This window comes from Scyliorhinus canicula, chromosome 9, assembly GCF_902713615.1.
Source record: "Scyliorhinus canicula chromosome 9, sScyCan1.1, whole genome shotgun sequence".
In the NCBI taxonomy this organism is placed as follows: domain Eukaryota; kingdom Metazoa; phylum Chordata; class Chondrichthyes; order Carcharhiniformes; family Scyliorhinidae; genus Scyliorhinus; species Scyliorhinus canicula.
In genome coordinates this window covers 89864102-89884141 of record NC_052154.1, presented here as the reverse complement: position 1 = coordinate 89884141, position 20040 = coordinate 89864102, and the positions used below count along the sequence as shown (strand labels likewise).

General features: G+C 48.4%; 1 protein-coding gene across 1 annotated transcript in view; it reads right to left on the bottom strand.

Moving 5' to 3' along the window:
• Window positions 1-20040, bottom strand: part of hydin (HYDIN axonemal central pair apparatus protein) — a 1231368-nt gene that overhangs the window by 748559 nt on the left and 462769 nt on the right. Inside the window, exon 13 of the mRNA XM_038807144.1 lies at window positions 14785-15008. Coding sequence (XP_038663072.1) covers window positions 14785-15008 — 224 coding nt within the window. The remainder of the gene's footprint in view (window positions 1-14784; window positions 15009-20040) is intronic.

The following is a 20040-nucleotide window of genomic DNA, read 5'->3' as shown; positions in this document are numbered from 1 at the left end:
GCCCATCCACTCTGTCCTTGCCCCTCATAATCTTGTCGGCCGCTATCAGGTCACCCCTCAACCTTCATCTTTCAAATGAAAACAGTCCGAGTCTATTCAGCCTCTCAACATAACTAACACTCTCCAGACCAGATAACATCCTGGTAAACCTCCTCTGCACCCTCTCCAAAGCCTCCACGTCCTTCTGGTAGTGTGGCGACCAGAATTGTGCGCAATATTCTGTGCGGCCTTACCAAGGTTCTATATAACTGCAGCATGACTTGCCAGTTTTTATACTCAATGCCCCGTCCAATGAAGGCAAACATTCCGTATGCTTTCTTGACTACCCTGTCCACTTGTGTTGCCACCTTCAAAAATCTGTGGACCTGCCCTCCCAGATTTCTCTGACTTTCTATATTCCTAAGAGTTTTACCATTTCTGGTAAATTACCATTAATTACCATTTTTAATTACCATTTTTCCCCTCTATGTTAGACTTATCAAAATGCAATTCCTCACATTTGTCCAGATTAAACTCCATTTGCCATTTCTCTGTCCAAGTCTTCTTGGTCCTGCTGCATCTTCTGACAATCCTCAACACTATCTGCCACTCCACCAATCTTGGTGTCATCCGCAAACTTACTAATCAGACCGGCTACACTTTCATCCAAATTGTTTATGAACACCACAAACATCACGAGTCACAACGTTCCATTCAGAAAAACACCCTACTACTGCTACCCTTTGCCTACTGTGACCTAGCCAGTTCTGAATCCATCTTACCACCTCACCTCTGATCCAGTGTGACTTCACCTTTTGTACCAGTCTGCCATGAGGCACCTTGTCAAAGGCTTTACTGAAGTCCATAGAAACAACATCTACTGCCATCCCCTCATGAATCATATTTGTTACTTCCTCAAAATACTCGATCAAGTTAGTGAGACACAACCTCTCCTTTCTCAAAACCATGTCGTCTATCGCTTATGAGTTCAATTGTTTCCAAATCGGTATAAACCCTGCCCCTGAGAATTCTCTCCAAAAATTTACCTACTATCGACCTGAAGCTCACCGGTCTGTAGTTTCCAGGACTATCCATGCTACCTTTCTTAAACTTATGAGGCGGGATTCTCTGACCCCCCGCCAGATGGAAGAATCGCTGGGGGTCGGAGTGAATCCCGCCCCCGCCGTCCTCCAAATTCTCCCACCCCCCCCCCCCAAAAATCGGCCCGGCGTGAATCACGCCGCCCGCCTCAGAGAATGGCGGGGTCCGGCACGACTCAATGGGTTCCGGGGCTGCCCGAATTCTCCGGCCTGCGATGGCTGAAATCCCGCCCATCTTTTGCCAGTCCCGCCGGCGTAAATTGGAGTAGGTCCTTACCGGCGAGACCTGGCGGTGCGGGCTGCCTCCGGGGTTCTTGTGGGGGTGCAGGGCGCTCTGGCCCTGGGAGCAACCCCCAAGGTGGCCTGGCCCATGATCGGGGCCCACTGATCAACGGGCCTGTGTCGTGGGGGCACTCTATTGTTCCGCACCAGCGGCTGTAGCAGTCCACCATTGCCGGTGCAGAAATGAAGCCCTCAGCGCATGCGCAGGGATGACGCCAGCACATGCTGGTGCTCCTATGCAAGCGCCAACTCATGCCGGCCGACGGAGGCCCTTAGGCGCCGGTTGGTGTGGCGTCAAGCCCCTTTCCCGCCAGCCGGCAGGGCGCAAACCACTCCAGGGTGGGCCTAGCCCCTGAAGGTGCGGAGTATTCTCCGTCCCACTGGAGTTGCCCGCCCCGCCGATTACGGAACAATCCCGCCCATGGTCTGAGACAGTGTTCAGTGAGCTGGTCACACTGCAGGTGAGGATTGAACAGGCAGAAAAGGCATGGGTGAGAAGCAGGCAGAGTAGAGGAAGGCAGGCAGTGCCTCTGTGGCCACCACCCTTGCTAATCGATATACCATTTTGGATATAGTTTGAGGGATGACTGTGTAGGGGAAAGCAGTGGCAGCCAACTTCCTGACACCATGGGTGGGTCTGTTGCACAAGAGGGGAGGAGGAAGAATGTCAGGGCTATAGTGATAGGTGATTTAATTGTAAGAGGAACAGACAGGCATTTCTGTGGGCACAAAAGAGACTCCAGGATGGTATGTTGCCTCCCTGGTGCCCGGGTCAGGGATGTCACTGAATTGCTGCAAGGCATACTGAAGGGGAAGGGCAAACTGACAGATATCATGGTACATATTGGTGCCAACAATATAGGCAGAAAAAGAGATGAGGTCCTGAAAGCAGAATATAGAGTGTGAGGAATTAGATTAAAAAACAAGAGCCAGAAGTAGTAATCTCTGGATTACATCCGGTGCCACATGCGAGTGAGTTTTGAAATAGGAGTCCAGATGAATGCGTCGCTGGAGAGGTGGAACAGGAGGGAGGACTTTAGATTTCTGGGACATTGGAACCGTTTCTGGGGATGGTGGGACCTATACAAGGTGGATGGGTTGCACCTGAACCAAAATGATGCAGGAAGGTTTGCTAGTGCTGTTGGAGAGGGTTTAAACTAACTTGGCAGGGGCCTGGGATCCTGGGAGAAGATTCAGCAGGATTAGATGCACAGCCAAAATTAGAGGGGACATCAAGTGAGTCAGGAAGGCATGCAATATCGAGACCAATTAAGTCACCAGGGAGTTTGGCAAGATTAGATGGTACTTATTTTAATCTGAGGAGTCTGACGAACAAGGCTGATGAATTGAGGGCAAAATTAAAACATGGTTGAGAGAGGGGCAGGATTGGCAGGTAAATATTCCAGGATACAGAATCTTCAGGTGAGATAGGGAAGGAGGTAAAAGAGGAGGGGTGTTGCAACTTTGATCAGGGAATCAATTACAGTAGTAAGGACAGATGACATCTTCGAAGGCTGTACAACCAAGGCCACATGGATGGAACTTAAAAACCAAAAAGCAGTAATCACATTAGTGGGAGTGCTACATAGGCTCCCAAACAGTCTGTGAGAAATAGAAGGACAGATACGTAGGCAAATTTCACAGAAGTGTAAAAGTAATAGCGTAGTGATAATGGGGAATTTCAACTTTCCCAATATTTTTTTTAAAATTTAGAGTACCCAATTAATTTTTTCCAATTAAGGGGCAATTTAGTGTGTTCAATCACCTACCCCGGCACATCTTGGGTTGTGAGGGCGAAACCCATGCAAACACGGACAGTGACCCAGAGCCAGGATTGAACCTGGGAGCGCCACCGTGCTGCCCTCACTTTCCCAATATTAACTGGGGAAGCCAAAGTGTGAAAGGTTTAGAGGTAGTGGAATTCGTAAAATACATCCAGAAGGCCTTTTTAATCCAGTAAGTAGAAGGATCTACAAGAGAGGGAGCGGTCCTGGACCTAATTTTCAGTAACAAAGCTGGGCAGGTGGTTGGGAAATAGTTTGCAGACAGTGATCATAACTCCATTCGATTCAAGATTGTTGTAGAAAAGGACAACGATGGGCCTGAGATCAAAGTTCTAAACTGTGGCAAGGCTAATTTTCAGATATCTAAGGTCAGATTTGATTTGGCCAGAGTGGACTTGGAGTGGACACTTTTAGGTAAATCTGTGTTAGAACAGTGGGATGCATTCAAGAAGGAAATAGGGAGAGTGCAGGGCCAATATGGTCCAATCAAGAAAAATGGTGCGACAAACAAATCCAGTGAACCCTAGATATCGAAGGATATACAGCAGTGGATAAGAGAGGCATATGGCAGATAGAGGGCTCAAAACAGCAGAAGCCCTACAAGCATATAGGATGTGTAAGAGGGAACTTAAAAAAGAAATTAGGAGAGCAAAAAGGGGACATGAAAGGATACTGGGAGGTAAAATAAAGGAAAATCCCAAGTTGTTTTACAAGTACATTAAGGGTAAAACGATAACTAGGGAGGGAGATGAGCCCATTAAGGACCACAGTGGTACTTTGTGTCTGGAGCCAGAGGATGGAGGTAGGGTTCTAAATGAATACTTTGTGTCGGTTTTCATTCATGAGAGGGACAGTGTGGGTATAGAAATCAGGGAGAAGGACTGTAATTAAATTAAAGAGATTAACATAGACAGAGAGGAGGTTCGGAGTGGTCTGGCAGGCTTAAAGGTAGGAAATCTCCAGGACCAGATGAAATGTATCCCAGGTTACTGAGTGAGGCAAGGGAGGAAATAGCAGGGCCCTGGTAACAATTTTCAATCCCTCTTTGCCACAGAAGAGGTGCTGGAGGACTGGAGGATAGCCAATGCGGTACCATTATTCAAGAAGGGAGGAAGGGATTAACCAGGAATCTACAGGCCAGTCAGTCTAACCTCAGCAATGGAAACAATTCTGAGAGTCAGAATTAATCTTTATTTGGAGAGGGTGGGATTAATCAAGAACAGTCAGCATGGTTTTCTTAAGGGGAGATCATGTTTCACCAAATTGATTGAGATTTTCAAAGAGGTGACCAGGTGTGTAGATGAGGGAAATGCATTTGACGTAGTCTTCTTGGACTTCAGCAAGGTTTTTGATCAGGTCACACATGGGAGACTGATGGCGAAGGTAAGAGCTCATGGGATCCAAGGTAATTTGGCAAATTGGATCCAAGATTGGGCAAGTGGCAGGAAGCAGAGGGTGATGGTTGAGGGGTGTTTTTCTGACTGGAAGCCGGTATCCAGTGGGGACCCGCAAGGATCAGTGTTGGGGCCTTTGCTGTTTGTGCTTTATATAAATGATTTAGATATGAATGTAGGAGGATTGGACAGCAAGTTTGCAGATGCTACAAAAATTGGTGGGGTGGTAAATAGGGAGGAGGATAGCCTTTCATTACAGGAGGATATAGACAGGTTGGTCAGATGGGCTGATAAGTGACAAATGGAATTAAATCTGGATAAGTGTGAGGTGTTGCACTTGGGCAGGACAAACAAGGCAGGAATACATAATAAATGGCAGGACCCTGGGAACCACCGAGGATCAGAGGGATCTTGGTGTGTATGTACACCGGACCCTTAAGGTAGCAGAGCAGGTGAATGCAGTGGATAAGAAGGCATATAGAATACTTGCCTTTTTAGCCGAGGCATAAAATTTAAGAGCAGGGAGGTTATGCGAGAACCGTATAAAACCAAGTGTGGAAAACAGGATTAGGTGGTTGTTTTTGACCGGCACAGACACGATGGGCTGAAAGGTTTTTTCTGTGTTGTATGATTCTATGACACCCCATCGCTTTGCTGATTATCAAAAGGAGATTGATGGGGCAGTAACTGACGATTCTGGATTTGTCTAACTTTTTGTGGACAGGATGTACTTGGACAATATTCCAATTTCATCCAGTTCCAATGTAAAGTTATTAAGATGGAACATAAAACATAGAGCATACAGTGCAGAAGGAGGCCATTCGGCCCATCGAGTCTGCACTGACCCAAATTAAACCCTCACTTCGACTCTATTCCCGTAACCCAATAACCCCTCCAAACCTTTTTGGACACTAAGGGCAATTTAGCCAATCCACCTAACCTGCACGTCTTTGGACTGTGGGAGGAAACCGGAGCACCCGGAGGAAACCCACGCAGACACGGGGAGAACACATAGAACATACAGTGCAGTCTCCGCACAGGCAGTGACACAGCAGGGAATTGAACCTGGGACCCTGGCGCTGTGAAGCCACAGTGCTATCCACTTGTGCTACCGTGCTTTCCAACGTTAAATCTGTTTCTCTCTTCACAGGCTGCTGATTATTTACATCATTTTCTGTTTTCATTTTCATTTTCCTCTTTGTCTGATGATTGCATAATGTCCAGTTCCATTTGCAACTCCTCAGGTAATGAAGCAATCTGTTCACACATGCGGCAAGACCTGAATATATTTCAGGCTTGGGCTACTGTGGCAAATAACATTCGTGCCACACAAATCCCAGGCAACGAGCGTCTATAGTGCGCAATAATCTAACCACTTCCCTTTGTCATTCAACAGCATGACCATCAACAAATCCCCATCATCAGGATGCTAGGAGTCTCCATTGACCAGAAACCTAACAGAATCTCCCAAACGCACAACCTCTAACTTCTAGAAAACCAAAAGCAGCAGGCACACATGAACACCACTATTTGCACATTCCCTTCCAAGTCAAACACCATCTTGACTTGGAAACTAATTGTTTCATTGTAGCTATGTCAAAATCCTGAAACATACTTTTTAATAGCACTGTGGTTGTACCAACACCACATTGACTCCAGCAGATCAAGGTGGCCCACCACCACCTCTCAGGAGCAATTTGGAATGAGCAATCAATAAATGTAAGCCTTGCTAGCAATGCGCAAATCCCATGACTGAATAAAAAAGTGCCACTTCGGCTGTTTCCTACGTTGCATCCTCACTAGGCTGGGATCTCATTTTTTGATACAACAACAGAAAATATTGAACAATCTCAGCACGTCTGACAGCATCTGTGGAAATCGAATGGACTTAATGTTTCAAGTCTGGATGAATCTTTGTCAAAGCTAGAGAGAACTGAAAATAGGATCAGATTTATACTGTTGTGGGGGTGGTGGGGTGTGTGGAGGCAGTTTTTGTTTCAGATTCCAGCATGCTCAGTAATTTGCTGCGATCTTCATTTTTTGGTGTGTCTGGAGATGCTTTTGACATGCTCTTCGAGTGGATCCCTGGACTTGACAAAAGTAGGGTGAGGGATGATAACAGATTGTGTTGTAATAAAATTCTGATTCTGCTGATGGCCCACAGTGTCTCATTGGGGCCCAGTTTAAGCTGCTAGATTTCGTCTACATCTTTTTAAAAATTCATTGGATGTGGGTGTCACCTGGCTGTGCAGCATTTATTGCCCATCCCTCAGTGTTCTATAGCTGAGGGGCTTGCTGGGCCATTTCAGACAGCAGTTAAGAGTCAAACCAACCACCTTGGCTGGAGTCACACGTCGGACAGGCCAGGCAAGGATGGCAGAATTAGTGAACCAGGTGGATTTTTATAAAAATCAACAATGGTTTTATGGTCATTGTTAGATTTTAATTCCAGATTCTTATTGAATTCCAATTTCACCATCTGCCATAGTGGAATTTGAACTTGGGTCCCCAGAGTCTGCATTACTAGTCCAGTCACATTTCCACTACACCACCGCCTCGCCATAATCTATTGCATATTGCACGTGGTAGTGCCACTCACAAAGTGGAGGCGTCCTCAGTATGAAAAACAATGTGAATCACAAAGATTGTGTCATGGTCACTACCCATGGACTGCCTTGGACATGTGTCTCTGAGACAAGTAATAATAATAATCTTTATTAGTGTCATAAATAGGCTTACATTTTTGGTTAATAAATTTAGAGTACCCAATTCATTTTTTCCAATTAAGGGCAATTTAGCGTGGCCAATCCGCCTACTCTGCACATCTTTGTGTTGTGGGGGTGAAACCCGAGCAAACACAGGGAGAAAACAAGTCGGCTTACATTAACACCGCAACGAAGTATGTGAAAATGCCCTAGCCCGCCACACTCCGGCGCCTGTTCGGGTATGCTGAGGGAGAATTCAGCATGTCCAATTACACCGAACAAGCACGTCTTTTCGGGACTCTGTGGGAGGAAACCGGAGCACCCGCAGGAAACACACGCAGACACAGGGAGAGCGTGCAGATTCTACACAGCCAGTGACCCAAACTGTGAATCGAACGTGGGCCCCCGGCACAGCAAGCAACAGTGCTAACCACTGTGCTAACCGTGCCACCAATGTAGTTTGAACATACTAATATATAACAAGGAGCAGGAGCAGGCCATTCAGCCTCTCGAGCCTGTTTCGCCATTTAATCAGATCATAGCCTGATCTGATAGTAACCTCAAACATGCAACCTGCCGAACATCCAACAACCTATCATTCCCTTGCTTACCAAGAATCTATCCACCTCTGCCTTAAAAATATTGAAAGACTCTACTTCCACTACCTTATCAGGAAAAGAGTTCCAAAGAACCCTCTGAATTAAAAAGATTTCACTTCTTCTCTGCTTTAAACAGGCAGTGCCATATTTTAAACAGTTATAGTTCCAGATTCTCCAACAAGAGGAAACATCTTTATCACAGCCACCAAGTCACGACCCAAAGAACAAAGGAAAGTACAGCACAGGAACAGGCCCTCCAAGCCCGTGCTCACCATGCTGCCCGTCTAAACTAAAATCTTCTACACTTCCTGCATCCGTATCCCTCTATTCCTATCCTATTCATGTATTTTTAAAGATGCCCTTAAATGTCACTCTGGTCCCTAATTCCACCACCTCCTCCGGCAGCGAGTTCCAGGCACCCACTACCCTCTGTGTAAAACACTTGCCTCGTACATCTCCTCTAAACCATGCCCCTCGCACCTTCAACCTATGCCCCCCAGTAATTGACCCCCTCTACCCTGGGGAAAAAGCCTCTGACTATCCACTTTGTCTATTGTAGCCACCTGAGTTGGCCACTTCCCGATTCCATATGGAGATCCGCTAAGAATGCAGGGAGAAATGGCCAAGCGCAGGAAACAAGCAGGTGCAAAGTTTCCTGTATATTAGGACTTGCAGAAACCCAGACAGAACCGAAACCAAAAACCATCTGCATATTAATGAGCGATCCCCGGGAACAATTGGTAACATTAAGAGTAATCGAGACCAAACCAGACTCCTCGGCGCCAGCAGGAGCCAAGACAAAGGAAGGCCAACGGACACATAGGAACCGCCCAGCAATCAGGGAACAACTCCAGTATTGGAGAAATCGATCCAAGTGATCAGAACTTAGTCCAATCACTTGGAACCAAGTCCAGGGTCCGCCCAAAAGGGCGCGAAGTCCCAGGGGACTATAAAATAGAGTGCCCAAGTTCAGTTCGTCCTTCTTGGCAGGGTCTCTCAGCAGCTCAAACAACTCTTGACCGTGACTCTCATCAACGAGAGACCTGCCTAGCAGCTGCACCAACCAAGTAAGTGTCCAGTCAACGCGCGCTACGAGATAGTCGCTCCTAGCTACGAGTCCATACAAGCTTGAAGCCTGCAGACTCAGAATTGAATGAAAGGCCTTTGTTCCAAAGCTAAGTATTGGCCTTTTAGTATTAGAGATAGTCTAGTGAGTAGTGTTTTATGCACGAGTAGCAATTGACTGTGTATATAATAAATGTGTTTTGATTTGAACCTTACTAACTGGTGTATTGAGTTATTGATCAGCACTTCATAGAATTTACAGTGCAGAAGGAGGCCATTTGGCCCATCGAGTCTGCATTGGCTCCTGGAAAGAGCAGCCTACCCAAGGTCAACACCTCCACCCTATCCCCACAACCCAGTAACCCCGCCCAACACTAAGGGCAATTTTGGACACTAAAGGCAATTTATCATGGCCAATCCACCTAACTTGCACATCTTTGGACTGTGGGAGGAAACCCACGCACACACGGGGAGGATGTGCAGACTCCGCCCAGACAGTGGCCCAAGCCGGAATCGAACCTGGGACCCTGGAGCTGTGAAGCAATTGTGCTAACCACAATGCTACCATGTTGCCCACTTGAACTTGAACCTCGTGGTGCTATCATAAAAATACCTGGCGACTCTAGAGCAAGGTGATTAAACAGAGCAAATTAAGTACAAACACAATTAGCAACACTATGCCCCTCATACCCCTCAGGATTTTATGCTTAAATCAAGTCACCTGTTATTTTCCTAAATTCCAGGGAACAGTAGCACAGTGATTAATAATAGTAATAATCGTTTATTGTCACAAGTAGGGTTCAATGAAGTTACTGTGAAAAGCCCCAAGCCGCCACATTCCGGCGCCTGTTCAGGAATTGAACCCACGCTGCTGGCCTTGTTCTGCATTACAAGCCAGCTGTTTAGCCCATTGTGCTAAACCAGCCACAGATTAGCACTGTGGCTTCACAGTGCCAGGGTTCAATTCCCAGCTTGGTTCACTGTCTGTGCGGAGTCTGCACGTTTTCTGAGTGACTGCGTGGGTTTCCTCCCACAAGTCTCGAAAGACATGCTTGGTAGGTGAATTGGACATTCTGAATTCTCCCTCAGTGTACGCAAACAGGCGCCATAGTGTGGCCACTAGGGGATTTTCATAGTAACTTCATTGCAGTGTTAATGTAAGCCTACTTGTGACACTAATAAAGAGTACTATTACAAGCATGTCCAACCTTTCCTCACAAGTCAACCCACCAATTTCATGTATTAATCTGCTTACGTTCTCTGAACTGCTTACAGTGCATTTACATTTTTCCAGAAATAGGATGACCAATGCTGTGCACGGTAATTCAGATGTAGTTTCATCAATGCTCTGGAGCATAACCTCCCAACTTTTGTAATCAATAACCCACACAATAAATGATAACATTCTATTCAGCTTTCGTAATTATTTGCTGTACCTGTATACTAGCCTTTTGTGACTCATGCGCTTAGGCACCCAGATCCCTCTTCACCTCAAAGTTCTACAAATTCTCACCACTTAAATAATAATCTTTTTATTCTTCCTGCAAGAGAGGAGGTCTCTTGCGAGATTTACCTGCCTCTTCATGTCCCAAGTCAGACATGACGAGGACGATATATCGCGCCCACTGAAATTTAAATAAAACAAAATAAAATGTGGAATTAAAAGTCTTCTGAGGACCATGATACCATTGTCAATTGTTGTAAAGACCCATCTTGTTCACGAATGCCCTTTCAAGAAGAAAACCTTCCATCCTTACCTGGCCTGGCCTATGTGTGACTCTGGACCCACAATCAGGTTAACTCTAACTGCCTTCTGAACTGGACCAGAAAGCCACTCAAGGAGATTAAAGATAGGCAACAATTGCTGATGCAGCCAGTGATGCCCACATCCCATGAACAAATTAATAAACAGTTAAGTGCCAGCCCTAATGCACATGACTCATTACATTTTGCCAACCTGAAAAAGATCCATTTATGCCAACTCTGCTTCCTGTTAGCCAGTCAATCTTATAACATGAGCTTTTATTTTCCACAATAACCTTTGATGTGGCACTTTATGAAATGCCTTCTGGAAACCTAAGCACAGTACATCCATTGGTTCCCTTTACCCACAGCACGTTTTTCCTCAAAGAACTCCAGTAAGTTGGTTAAACATGACGTCCCTTTCACAAAACCATGTTGACTCTGTCTGATAATAGCCTGTAACATTTTACCAAAGACAAATGTTAAGTTAACTGCCCTGCGGTTTCCCACTCTCTGTCTCCTTCCCTTTTTGAATAATGGGCTTATGTTTGCTGTCTTCCAATCTAATAGGAGCTTCCCCAAATCTTGGAAGTTATACAAAATTAAAACCAATGTATCATCTAAATCACTAGCAACTTCTTTTAAGACCCTAAGATTAAGTCCATCAGGACCTGGGTTCTTGTTGGTCTGCAGCTGCAACAGTTTACTGGGTACTCCCTTCCATTTCCTGGTTTATAGCTGCTTCTGGGATGTTACTTGTACCCTCTGTAGTAAAGACCAATACAAAATACCTGTTCATTTCTTCTGCCATCTCCTTGTTTTACATGATCAATTCTCTAGACAAATGCTCACTTTGTTAACTCTCTTATTTTTTAATGGTTATAGAAATTCTTACTGTTCTTTTATATTTCTGGCTAGCTTTCTTTCGTACTTTCGCAAAAGAACAGCCCACCCCCACCCCAGTCAAAGATCTGGGTAATGCTGCCCACACCATGCAAGCGTCATGGTAACCTGACATTGCTCCCTTCCACTGACACTGGGGCATCCCCCCACTGTGGCACTGATCCTACCACCTTCACTGGCACTGCCCTCACTCATCCCACCCCTCCCCCCTCACAGTCTCCACATCCACACCCCCTTTGCATTCTCTGGCTCCACCGCAATGCATGAACAACATCAACCATTGGGCGCTCCGACATAAGGGAAAGCCACACCCAATGCAGTTCCCCAGAGGGCCCACCCAGGCAGCGTCAACCTGGAAGTTCCAAAGGCAGTACCAGGATTCCAGGAACAGTGCCCTTGCACTGCCGGTCATGTCCCTCACTACCCAGGGGCAATCCACACCTCCGTGCACCCGGCTTGAACATGGGGATGGGACAATTTTTTGGCGTTTTGGCGCGGCCGTTTGGACGCAGCCGTTTGGGCGCCATGGGACAATTGGGCGCAGCCAATTTGGCGCGGCCGTTTGGGCGCAGACGACAGAAATTCTTGTATTCAGAAAACTATTGTATTTGTTGTTGAAACATTCAATTTACTATTTTGAACTGTCAGTTGTGTCAATTTCAGCGGCCGGCTCACTTTGATCCGGAGAGGGAAGCTGCTCTCACTGAAGCAATCAGCCGGCCGCTGAAATTGACACTGCCCACTGCTCTCATCCCTCCAATCCAACTTTTAAGTTTTAATGTTTCTGATTGGAGGGAGAGAGCAGCCGGCAGTGTCAATTTCAGCGGCCGGCTCACTTTGATCCAGAGAGGGAAGCTGCTCTCTCACTGAAGCAATCAGCCGGCCGCTGAAATTGACACTGCCGGCTGCTCTCCTCCCTCCAATCAGAAACATTAAACTTAAAAGTTGGATTGGAGGGAGAGAGCAGCGGGCAGTGTCAATTTCAGCGGCCGGCTGATTGTTTCAGTGAGAGAGCAGCTTCCCTCTCCAGCGCTGAAATTGACACTGTTTTAATTGGATCCACGATGGGGGTTTTAAATTTATTTAAAAATCTATGCTAGCGCTTCCCATTGTGAGTCTACGGGGGTCTGACCTCTCCCCCCGCCCCCCGTAGACTCACAATGGGAAGCGCTAGCATAGATTTTAAAATAAATTTAAAACCCCCATCATGGATATCCGCGGCTCGGATACAACGCGGGTGGCTGTCTTGGACCCCACACCCGCGTTATACCGACTACTGTAATGCCTCAGCATTGCCCTGAGCACATCAAGAATGAAATATGTAGACCACTAGCTTCCTCAGCCCAACACTTTCACTTACCATGTCCAGCATTCACTTAAAACCGTTTGCAAGCAAATTTAGAAATACATTTGATTTTCATACATTAGAATACATGCTAACTTGTAACTATTAAATAGCAAGGTATCAAAGATAGCGTTTACAATTCTTGATGATCCAGTCAAAACCAGCAAGCCCTTAAATACATATCATGTATGAGTAAGAACACTGGTTTTTAAACAAAATGTAACAAAGTTTGTGCGACTACTAAATTTGATGAACACACCTCCCCCATCCCTCATGTTGACGCCAAAACGTCCGGCGCCAAAACAGCCGGCGCCAAAACGGTTGGCGCCAAAACGGCCGCGCCAAAACGGCCGCGCCCAAATGGCTGCGCCAAGACGTACCTAACCCCTTGAACATCATGGGCGGGATTCTCCGACTCCCCCGCCAGGTGGGAGAATCGCTGGAGGCCGGCGTGAATCCTGCCCCCACCGTCCTCCCAATTCTCCCGCCCCCCAAAAACCGGCCCGGTGTGAGTCGCACCGCCCATCTCCGAGAATGGCAGGGTCCAGCGCGACTCAATGGGCACCAGGGCCGTCCGAATTCGCCAGCCCGTGATTGGCCGAAGACCCGCCCGCCTGTAGCCGGTGCTGCCAGCGTAAATTACAGTAGGTCCCTTATCGGTGGGACTTGGCGGCACGGGCGGGCTCCAGGGGGTCGCGGGGGGATCTGGCCCCGGGAGGTGCCCCCACGGTGGCCTGGCCCACGGTCGGGCCCCACCAATCCGCGGGAGAGCCTGTGCCGTGGGGGCACTCTATTCCTCCACTTCGACCAATGTGGTCCTCCAAAATGGCCAATGCGGAGACGAACCCTCCCGCGCATGCGTTAGGATGACACCAGCACACGCCGGCACCGCCGCGCATGCGCCGACTACCGCTGGTTGGCATGGCGCCAAACCCCTAACCCGCCGGCCGGCGGGGTGCCAACCACTCCAGGGCAGGCCTAGCCTCTGAAGGTGCGGAGGATTCCGCACCTTTGGGCAGCCAGCGCCGGAGTGGTTCACGCCACTCCATCCCGCCGGGACCCCCCCCCCCCCAACGGCGGGTACCGGGGAATCCCGGCCCATGACTTATTTCCGTTTTTGAGAAACAGTGTTACGTCACATCACCAATGGGAGAAGAATTTATCATGGCCAGTTTCTGCGGCGTAAAGCTGTTTAATTAAATTTTAATATATTCAAGATCATACAAATCAGGCTCCTGACATGAACCTAATCACATCGCCAGTGGGAGATGGGGAAGATCATGTTCTGAAATCTCACCAGTGCAAATCCAATTATGGCCCTCTTGTGAGATTCTGCACCCGTAACGGATTTTGCGCCTGCGGAGAACGGATCCGCTAAATTCCAGCCATAGTTTCAGACCTTTCTCCCTCAAACTGATTATAAATTCAATCATATTAGGCTATGGCAAGCCTCCGGAGACCTTCACTGTGAAATCACTAATTCTTCCCATCTTGTTGCACAATACGTCCTTCTAGCATAGCATGAAGTAAAGTTATTTCTTCCCTTGTCTTGGTGTCTCACCACCTGCTGCAGGCTCAGGTTGGCAACTGCATTTTTCACACCTTGATCAATAGGTAGTGTTACCATTGAGCTGTTCTTGGTGATGGACATTAAAGTTCACAACCTAGATTGCATTTTATATCCTTGTTACCATCAGCATTTATTCCAAGTGGTGTTCACTTGAAGGAGATCTGATTCATCAGCTGAGAGAGGATGGTGAATGGTAATCAGCAAGGGGTTTCCTTGTCCACGTTTGACCATGAGTTATATGTTGCCTTTGCCCATACTTAGCTAAAATACAAAGAAAATACAAAAGAGAATCTTGACAAAGAAGACACTACTTACTTGAAAGTCACTTGGACTGGCTCATGGGTTCCTTGAACAGAAATGAATAAATCTGCTAAGAAATCCCCAAGAAACGTGGCGTTGAAGGTCACCGCTATGATTTGGTATTCGTGTGGCTTCAAAATCCCTTCACTTGGATTAAAGCAGAAGCAGGTGCACAAGTGGGTGCGTGATGGAATTTGGGTGTACACAGCAGGAATTTCACCTGTGTTCGCCATCACAATCTGAAAAAATATTTGCAAAATAAAGCAGATGTTTTAATCAGAAAATTGGGTTATGATAACTTTGTGCAATTGTGTAAGACAATCATTAATAATACATCAGCAGGTAATTTTACATCTCTCTCATTCTCTATCTCTCTCATCTTCAAAGTCTACCACAAACGGTTGTAAAACGTCCATTTGAAAATATTAAACTTCTCCCCTGAGCTGATGAATCCCTCTATGTTGAACACCACTTGGAGGAAACACTGAGGTTGGCAAGGGTGCAGAATATGCTCTGGGTGGGGGACTTCAATGTCCATCACCAAGAGTAGTTCGACCACAGACGCAGCTGGCCAGGTCCGAAAGGACATACTGCTAGACTTGGTCTGCAGCAGGTGGTGAGCGAACGAATATAGAAACATTGATAATAGGAGCAGGAAAAGGCCATTGGGCCCTTCCAGCCCGCTCCTCGATGCATTATGATCATGGCTGATCATTCAACTCAATAGCCTGATCCCACCTTCCACCCATATCCTTTGATCCCCATCGCCCCAAGTGCTGTATCTAACTGCTTCTTGAAAAGATGGCTAATTACCTAAGTTTATTCACCTGAGGAAGGAGAAGTGCTCCGAAAGCTAGGGCGCGATTCTCTGCTGCACAGGCCGGGTGGGAGAATCCCTGGAGGGCTGCTCTGGCACCCCCCACGATTCTCCCAACCCCCCCAAAATGGCGTGTCACGTTTTGCGACACGCCGTTCGGAGAATTGCGGGTCGCCGTTTTTCACGGTGACCCACGATTCTCCGGCCCGGATGGGCTGAGCGGCCTGCCGTTCCCGACCTGTTTACGCCAGTGTCAACCAAACCTGGTCCCTGCCGGCATGAACATAGCGCAAAAAGTGAGTTTGGGGCCTGTGGGGGGCGGAGAGGGGAGCGAGCACCACGGCCGTGCTCGGGAGGGCACTGGCACGCGATCGGTGCCCACCGATCGTCGGGCCGGCGACTCCAAGAGACGCACTCTTTCCCCTCCGCCGCCCCGCAAGATCAAGCCGCCACGTCTTGCGGAGCAGCGGAGCAGAAGACGGCAACTGCGCATGTGCGGGTTGGGTCCGGCCAACCTGCGCATGCGTGGCTGACGTCATTAGGCACCGCCGGCCGCGTCATTCCCGGCAGCCGAGTTGCACGAAACGCCGCTCCTAGCCTCCCGGGAGGGAGAATAGGCGGGCGAGGAGCGGCCTCCGACGCCGTCGTGAAATATTCCGGGTTTCACGACGGCGTCGGCCATTGCGGAGAATTCCGCCCCTAGTGTTTGAAACAAACCTGTTGGACTTTAACCTGGTATTGTAAGACTTCTTACTGTCTTGAAAAGATGTTGGCCTCAACTACTATCTGTGGTAATGAATTCCACAGGTCAACCACTTGCTGGGTGAAAAACCTTCTCATCTCAGCCCTAAATTTACCCCATATCCTCAGACTGTGACCCTGGTTCTGGAGGCCCCCACCATCGGGAACAACCTTCCGGCATCTACCCTGTCAAATACTGTTCGAATGTAACCCTAATCAACTCAATCCGTCCTTATATGTCGGTACTGTCATCCCAGGGGTCCAAGATGTAGCAGGCAATTAAGGGTTTAAACAGTCTGTGGAAAACACTGCTTGCAGCAGAGGTAGAGGGATATGCCCACAGCCTGAGTTACCTTGTCCCATTCAGACTTAACCTCATTAGTGGGAATACACAGGAAGTCCCGGTTCAGCCAGGATGATCCACTCAGAATCCATTGTCAATCGAGACAACCTGGTTTGACCAACCATTAGCCCATCACCGAGTCTAATGACCCATTTATCTGTCACTTGAAGGCTAGTTGCATGTAAGTGACATAGCTCTATTTTTTTGTATAAACAGGAGTGGGAAATTAGCCATGGTAACGATAATAGGTTCAGGTCTGGAAACATGGGAGAACCTTTGTTTAAGGATCTGGACGGAGCTGAGAGCGACAGAGAGCAAGAGCAAGAGAGAGCGAGAGTGAGAGCGAAAATACTGGACAATATCAGCAGGTCTGACAGCATCTGTGGAGAGAGAAGAGAACTACCATTTCGAGTCTGGATGACTCTTTGTCAAAACTTTGATAGGAGTTGACATCATGCTGCAGACATTGGGGAGCCGCCAGAGCTGGCAGAGCCAGATGATGCAGGGGCAGCCAGGTTTCGATCCAGCGGCTCCTCTGTCCCGAGGTGAACCCCATAGACACCGACTATGGAGTGCCAGCAGCGGCCACCCGTAACCCAAGACCCAACCCACTGACCAAGGCTCATGTCGGAGTTAGCACCAGGAACAAGGCAGCAGTGTGGGGCATGTGCAGCAAGCACGTGCACCGGGGCCTTCCGGCCCCAGAACCCTCAGAGGATGCCCGCCAGGGCCATCAAAGGACATGAGACGCGGTAGGCAACAGGCAGCCTCCACCTCTGATGTACAATCTGGGGACATATCTAGAGGCAGCGGTAGCACGGAAAGCTAAGCAGGTCCAGGATCACTGAGAGGGCATTGAGGGGGAAGGAGGTGAGGAAGGCGGGTAAGAGGAAGTTGGGTGTGTTGTGTGGGGAAGGGTCTGGCAGGGGTGGAGAATGGTAGGACGGCACCATCAGGGGATAGGGGCAGTTGGGGACGCATTTGTAAATTAATACAAATCATTGACCTCGAGCAATATGATGCCTTTGGCACATTCTTCTACAATACGGGCCAAGAACCAATCCCATGACCCATCTCCCCAGACATGGAGGTCCTGGATGTCTCTTCCCAGCCCGTGAAGGTGATGGGTGTGAGTGACCACTCAGCAGACAGGCAGGGGTCGGAATATGGCATGTAATGAGGAGCACGGGCGCTCAGCTCGCAGCGGGTTATCATCATTCCCTGCCGTCAACAGTGACCCGCTGACAGTGTCTACACAGACCTTTCACCCCAGGAGTGATGGAACACAGACCCAGGGAACTTGGAGAATGGTGGGGGAGGTCAGGGAGGGTGGGTGAAGGAGTGGGAATGGGGGGGTGGAGGAGGAAGGCTGAGGGATGTGGGAGGGTGACAGGAAGAGGGATATTGGGAGAGGGAGACTAACAGACGAGGCCAGGTCCTATGTGAAGCGAGCAGTATGTGGGCCTCCCTGGTCTTCCGGGCTTGCCAGACCCTCGCTGCTGCCGCCTGTCCTCCATCCTCCAGTTGGTCCTGCGAGTCCTTCCCAGGGTCGTTCTCCAGCCCCTCCGGGAAAGGCGCCTCCTCATCCTTGGAAGTGGCCACATGTTCCTCCCCCTCAACCTCCAGCACGTCACCCCGCTGCTGTGCCAGGTTGTGGAGGAAACAGCAGACCACCATACTGGCGTCATCAACCAGATCATCAGCAGGTATCCGTTATCTCCCAAGTGCCAACCGGCCATCCTGGGGTGGTCCTCGAAGAGGCTATCAATGTCGACTGCCCCAGGATTTAGCTGCCATGCACACTCCCTGGGAAGCGTAAACGAGCTGAATGTTCAGGGAGTGGAACCTCTTCCTGTTGATGTAGGGCACTCCCTGAAGTTCCATTGAGCACAAGGTGACATGCGTGCCATCTATTAGCCTCTGGATCTTGGACATCCTGTCGATGACGGAGAAACAAGCTGCCCGGGCATCCTTTTGGGCTTGATCCATGTCAAAGTTTACACAGTTAGCTGCACGGGCAAACAGGGCATCCGTGACTTCCCAGTGACCCTGCGCTCATTCCTGGGAGTGAGGATGGCTACTCACCTCCTCCAATCCCCACAACAGCCATTCCGCCAGCTTCATGTTTTCAAAAATGTCTACTAATCGGCACCCACGTGACCTCTTGCTGGGGAGGCGGTTAGAGCATGGAGATTGGCTTTAAGTGGTGAATATTGTTTTGTCGCCACACTATGGCAGGATCCTGATTTTGCCAACGATAGCGGGCCGATTAGATTTCAAACTGATCAGCTCCCGGCACAGTTCTCGATTTTGGCCTCTCCTGCCATCTAACAGTCATATTGTGTTCTCGCTCAAGTGCGACGCAGCCATTAAATCTCACCCTAAAAGTGTGGTTAGATAGCAGTGGGGAATTCAAACCAGCCACAAATGACACTGAGAACCTTTTCCATTATATCGCGCCCCAAGTCCCCTCTCCACATTGAGGATATCCTCCATCGTGTTGTGTTGCACTATCATTGTTCTAAATGGGATAGACTTCAAACAGATTTAAGCAGCTCAGGGCCGGGCATCCATGAGGTTCTGTGGGCCATCAGCAGCAGCAAAATTGTACTCAACCACAATCTGGAACCTCATGGCGCCCTAAAAATGAGGTGTCGACCTGGTGTTGCAAGGTCGACTTGCATGCCAAACAACATAAGCCACAAGTAATAGGGCAATTACACAACAAACATGTGGTGAATTATACTGCATTGTAATTCACACTGTATTGCATTGCGTTGTATTATGTCCTTGTGGGCTCTGTATGTGAGCCGTTGCATGGCTCTGCCCATAGGAGCAGATGAGGAGTTTGTACTGGGATTCACCCTTGGCTCCGCCCATGGCTCCGCCCATGGCTCCTCCCACTAACCGGAAGTATAAAGTGCTGCAGCCGTAAGCCTGCTCTCAGTTCCTCTGGTCGCAGGCTGGCTTAGTTATAAGACTATTAAAACCACAGTTTACTTCCAATCGTGTGTCGAGTGAATTGATGGTCACATCAATTTAATAGTCTTAGAAAACTTGAAGAAAACTACTATGGAATCAGCCCTCAAACCTGACCGACTAGAACTCGACCCGCAGGCTGCAGAGGCAAAGGAAATCTTCCTACACTGGCTCCGATGTTTCAAGGCCTATCTGGCTGAATCAAGCACTTCCGAGACTACAGAGGAGCAGAAATTCAGCCTACTGCACGCAAGGGTGAGCCATCGTATCTCCACGCAACTTAATTGTACCACCTCATATACTGAGGCCCTGGCCATGCTCGACTGAATGTACGTGCGGCCCATGATCGAGGTCTATGCGCGGCACATTTTCACGACCCGCTGCCAACGCC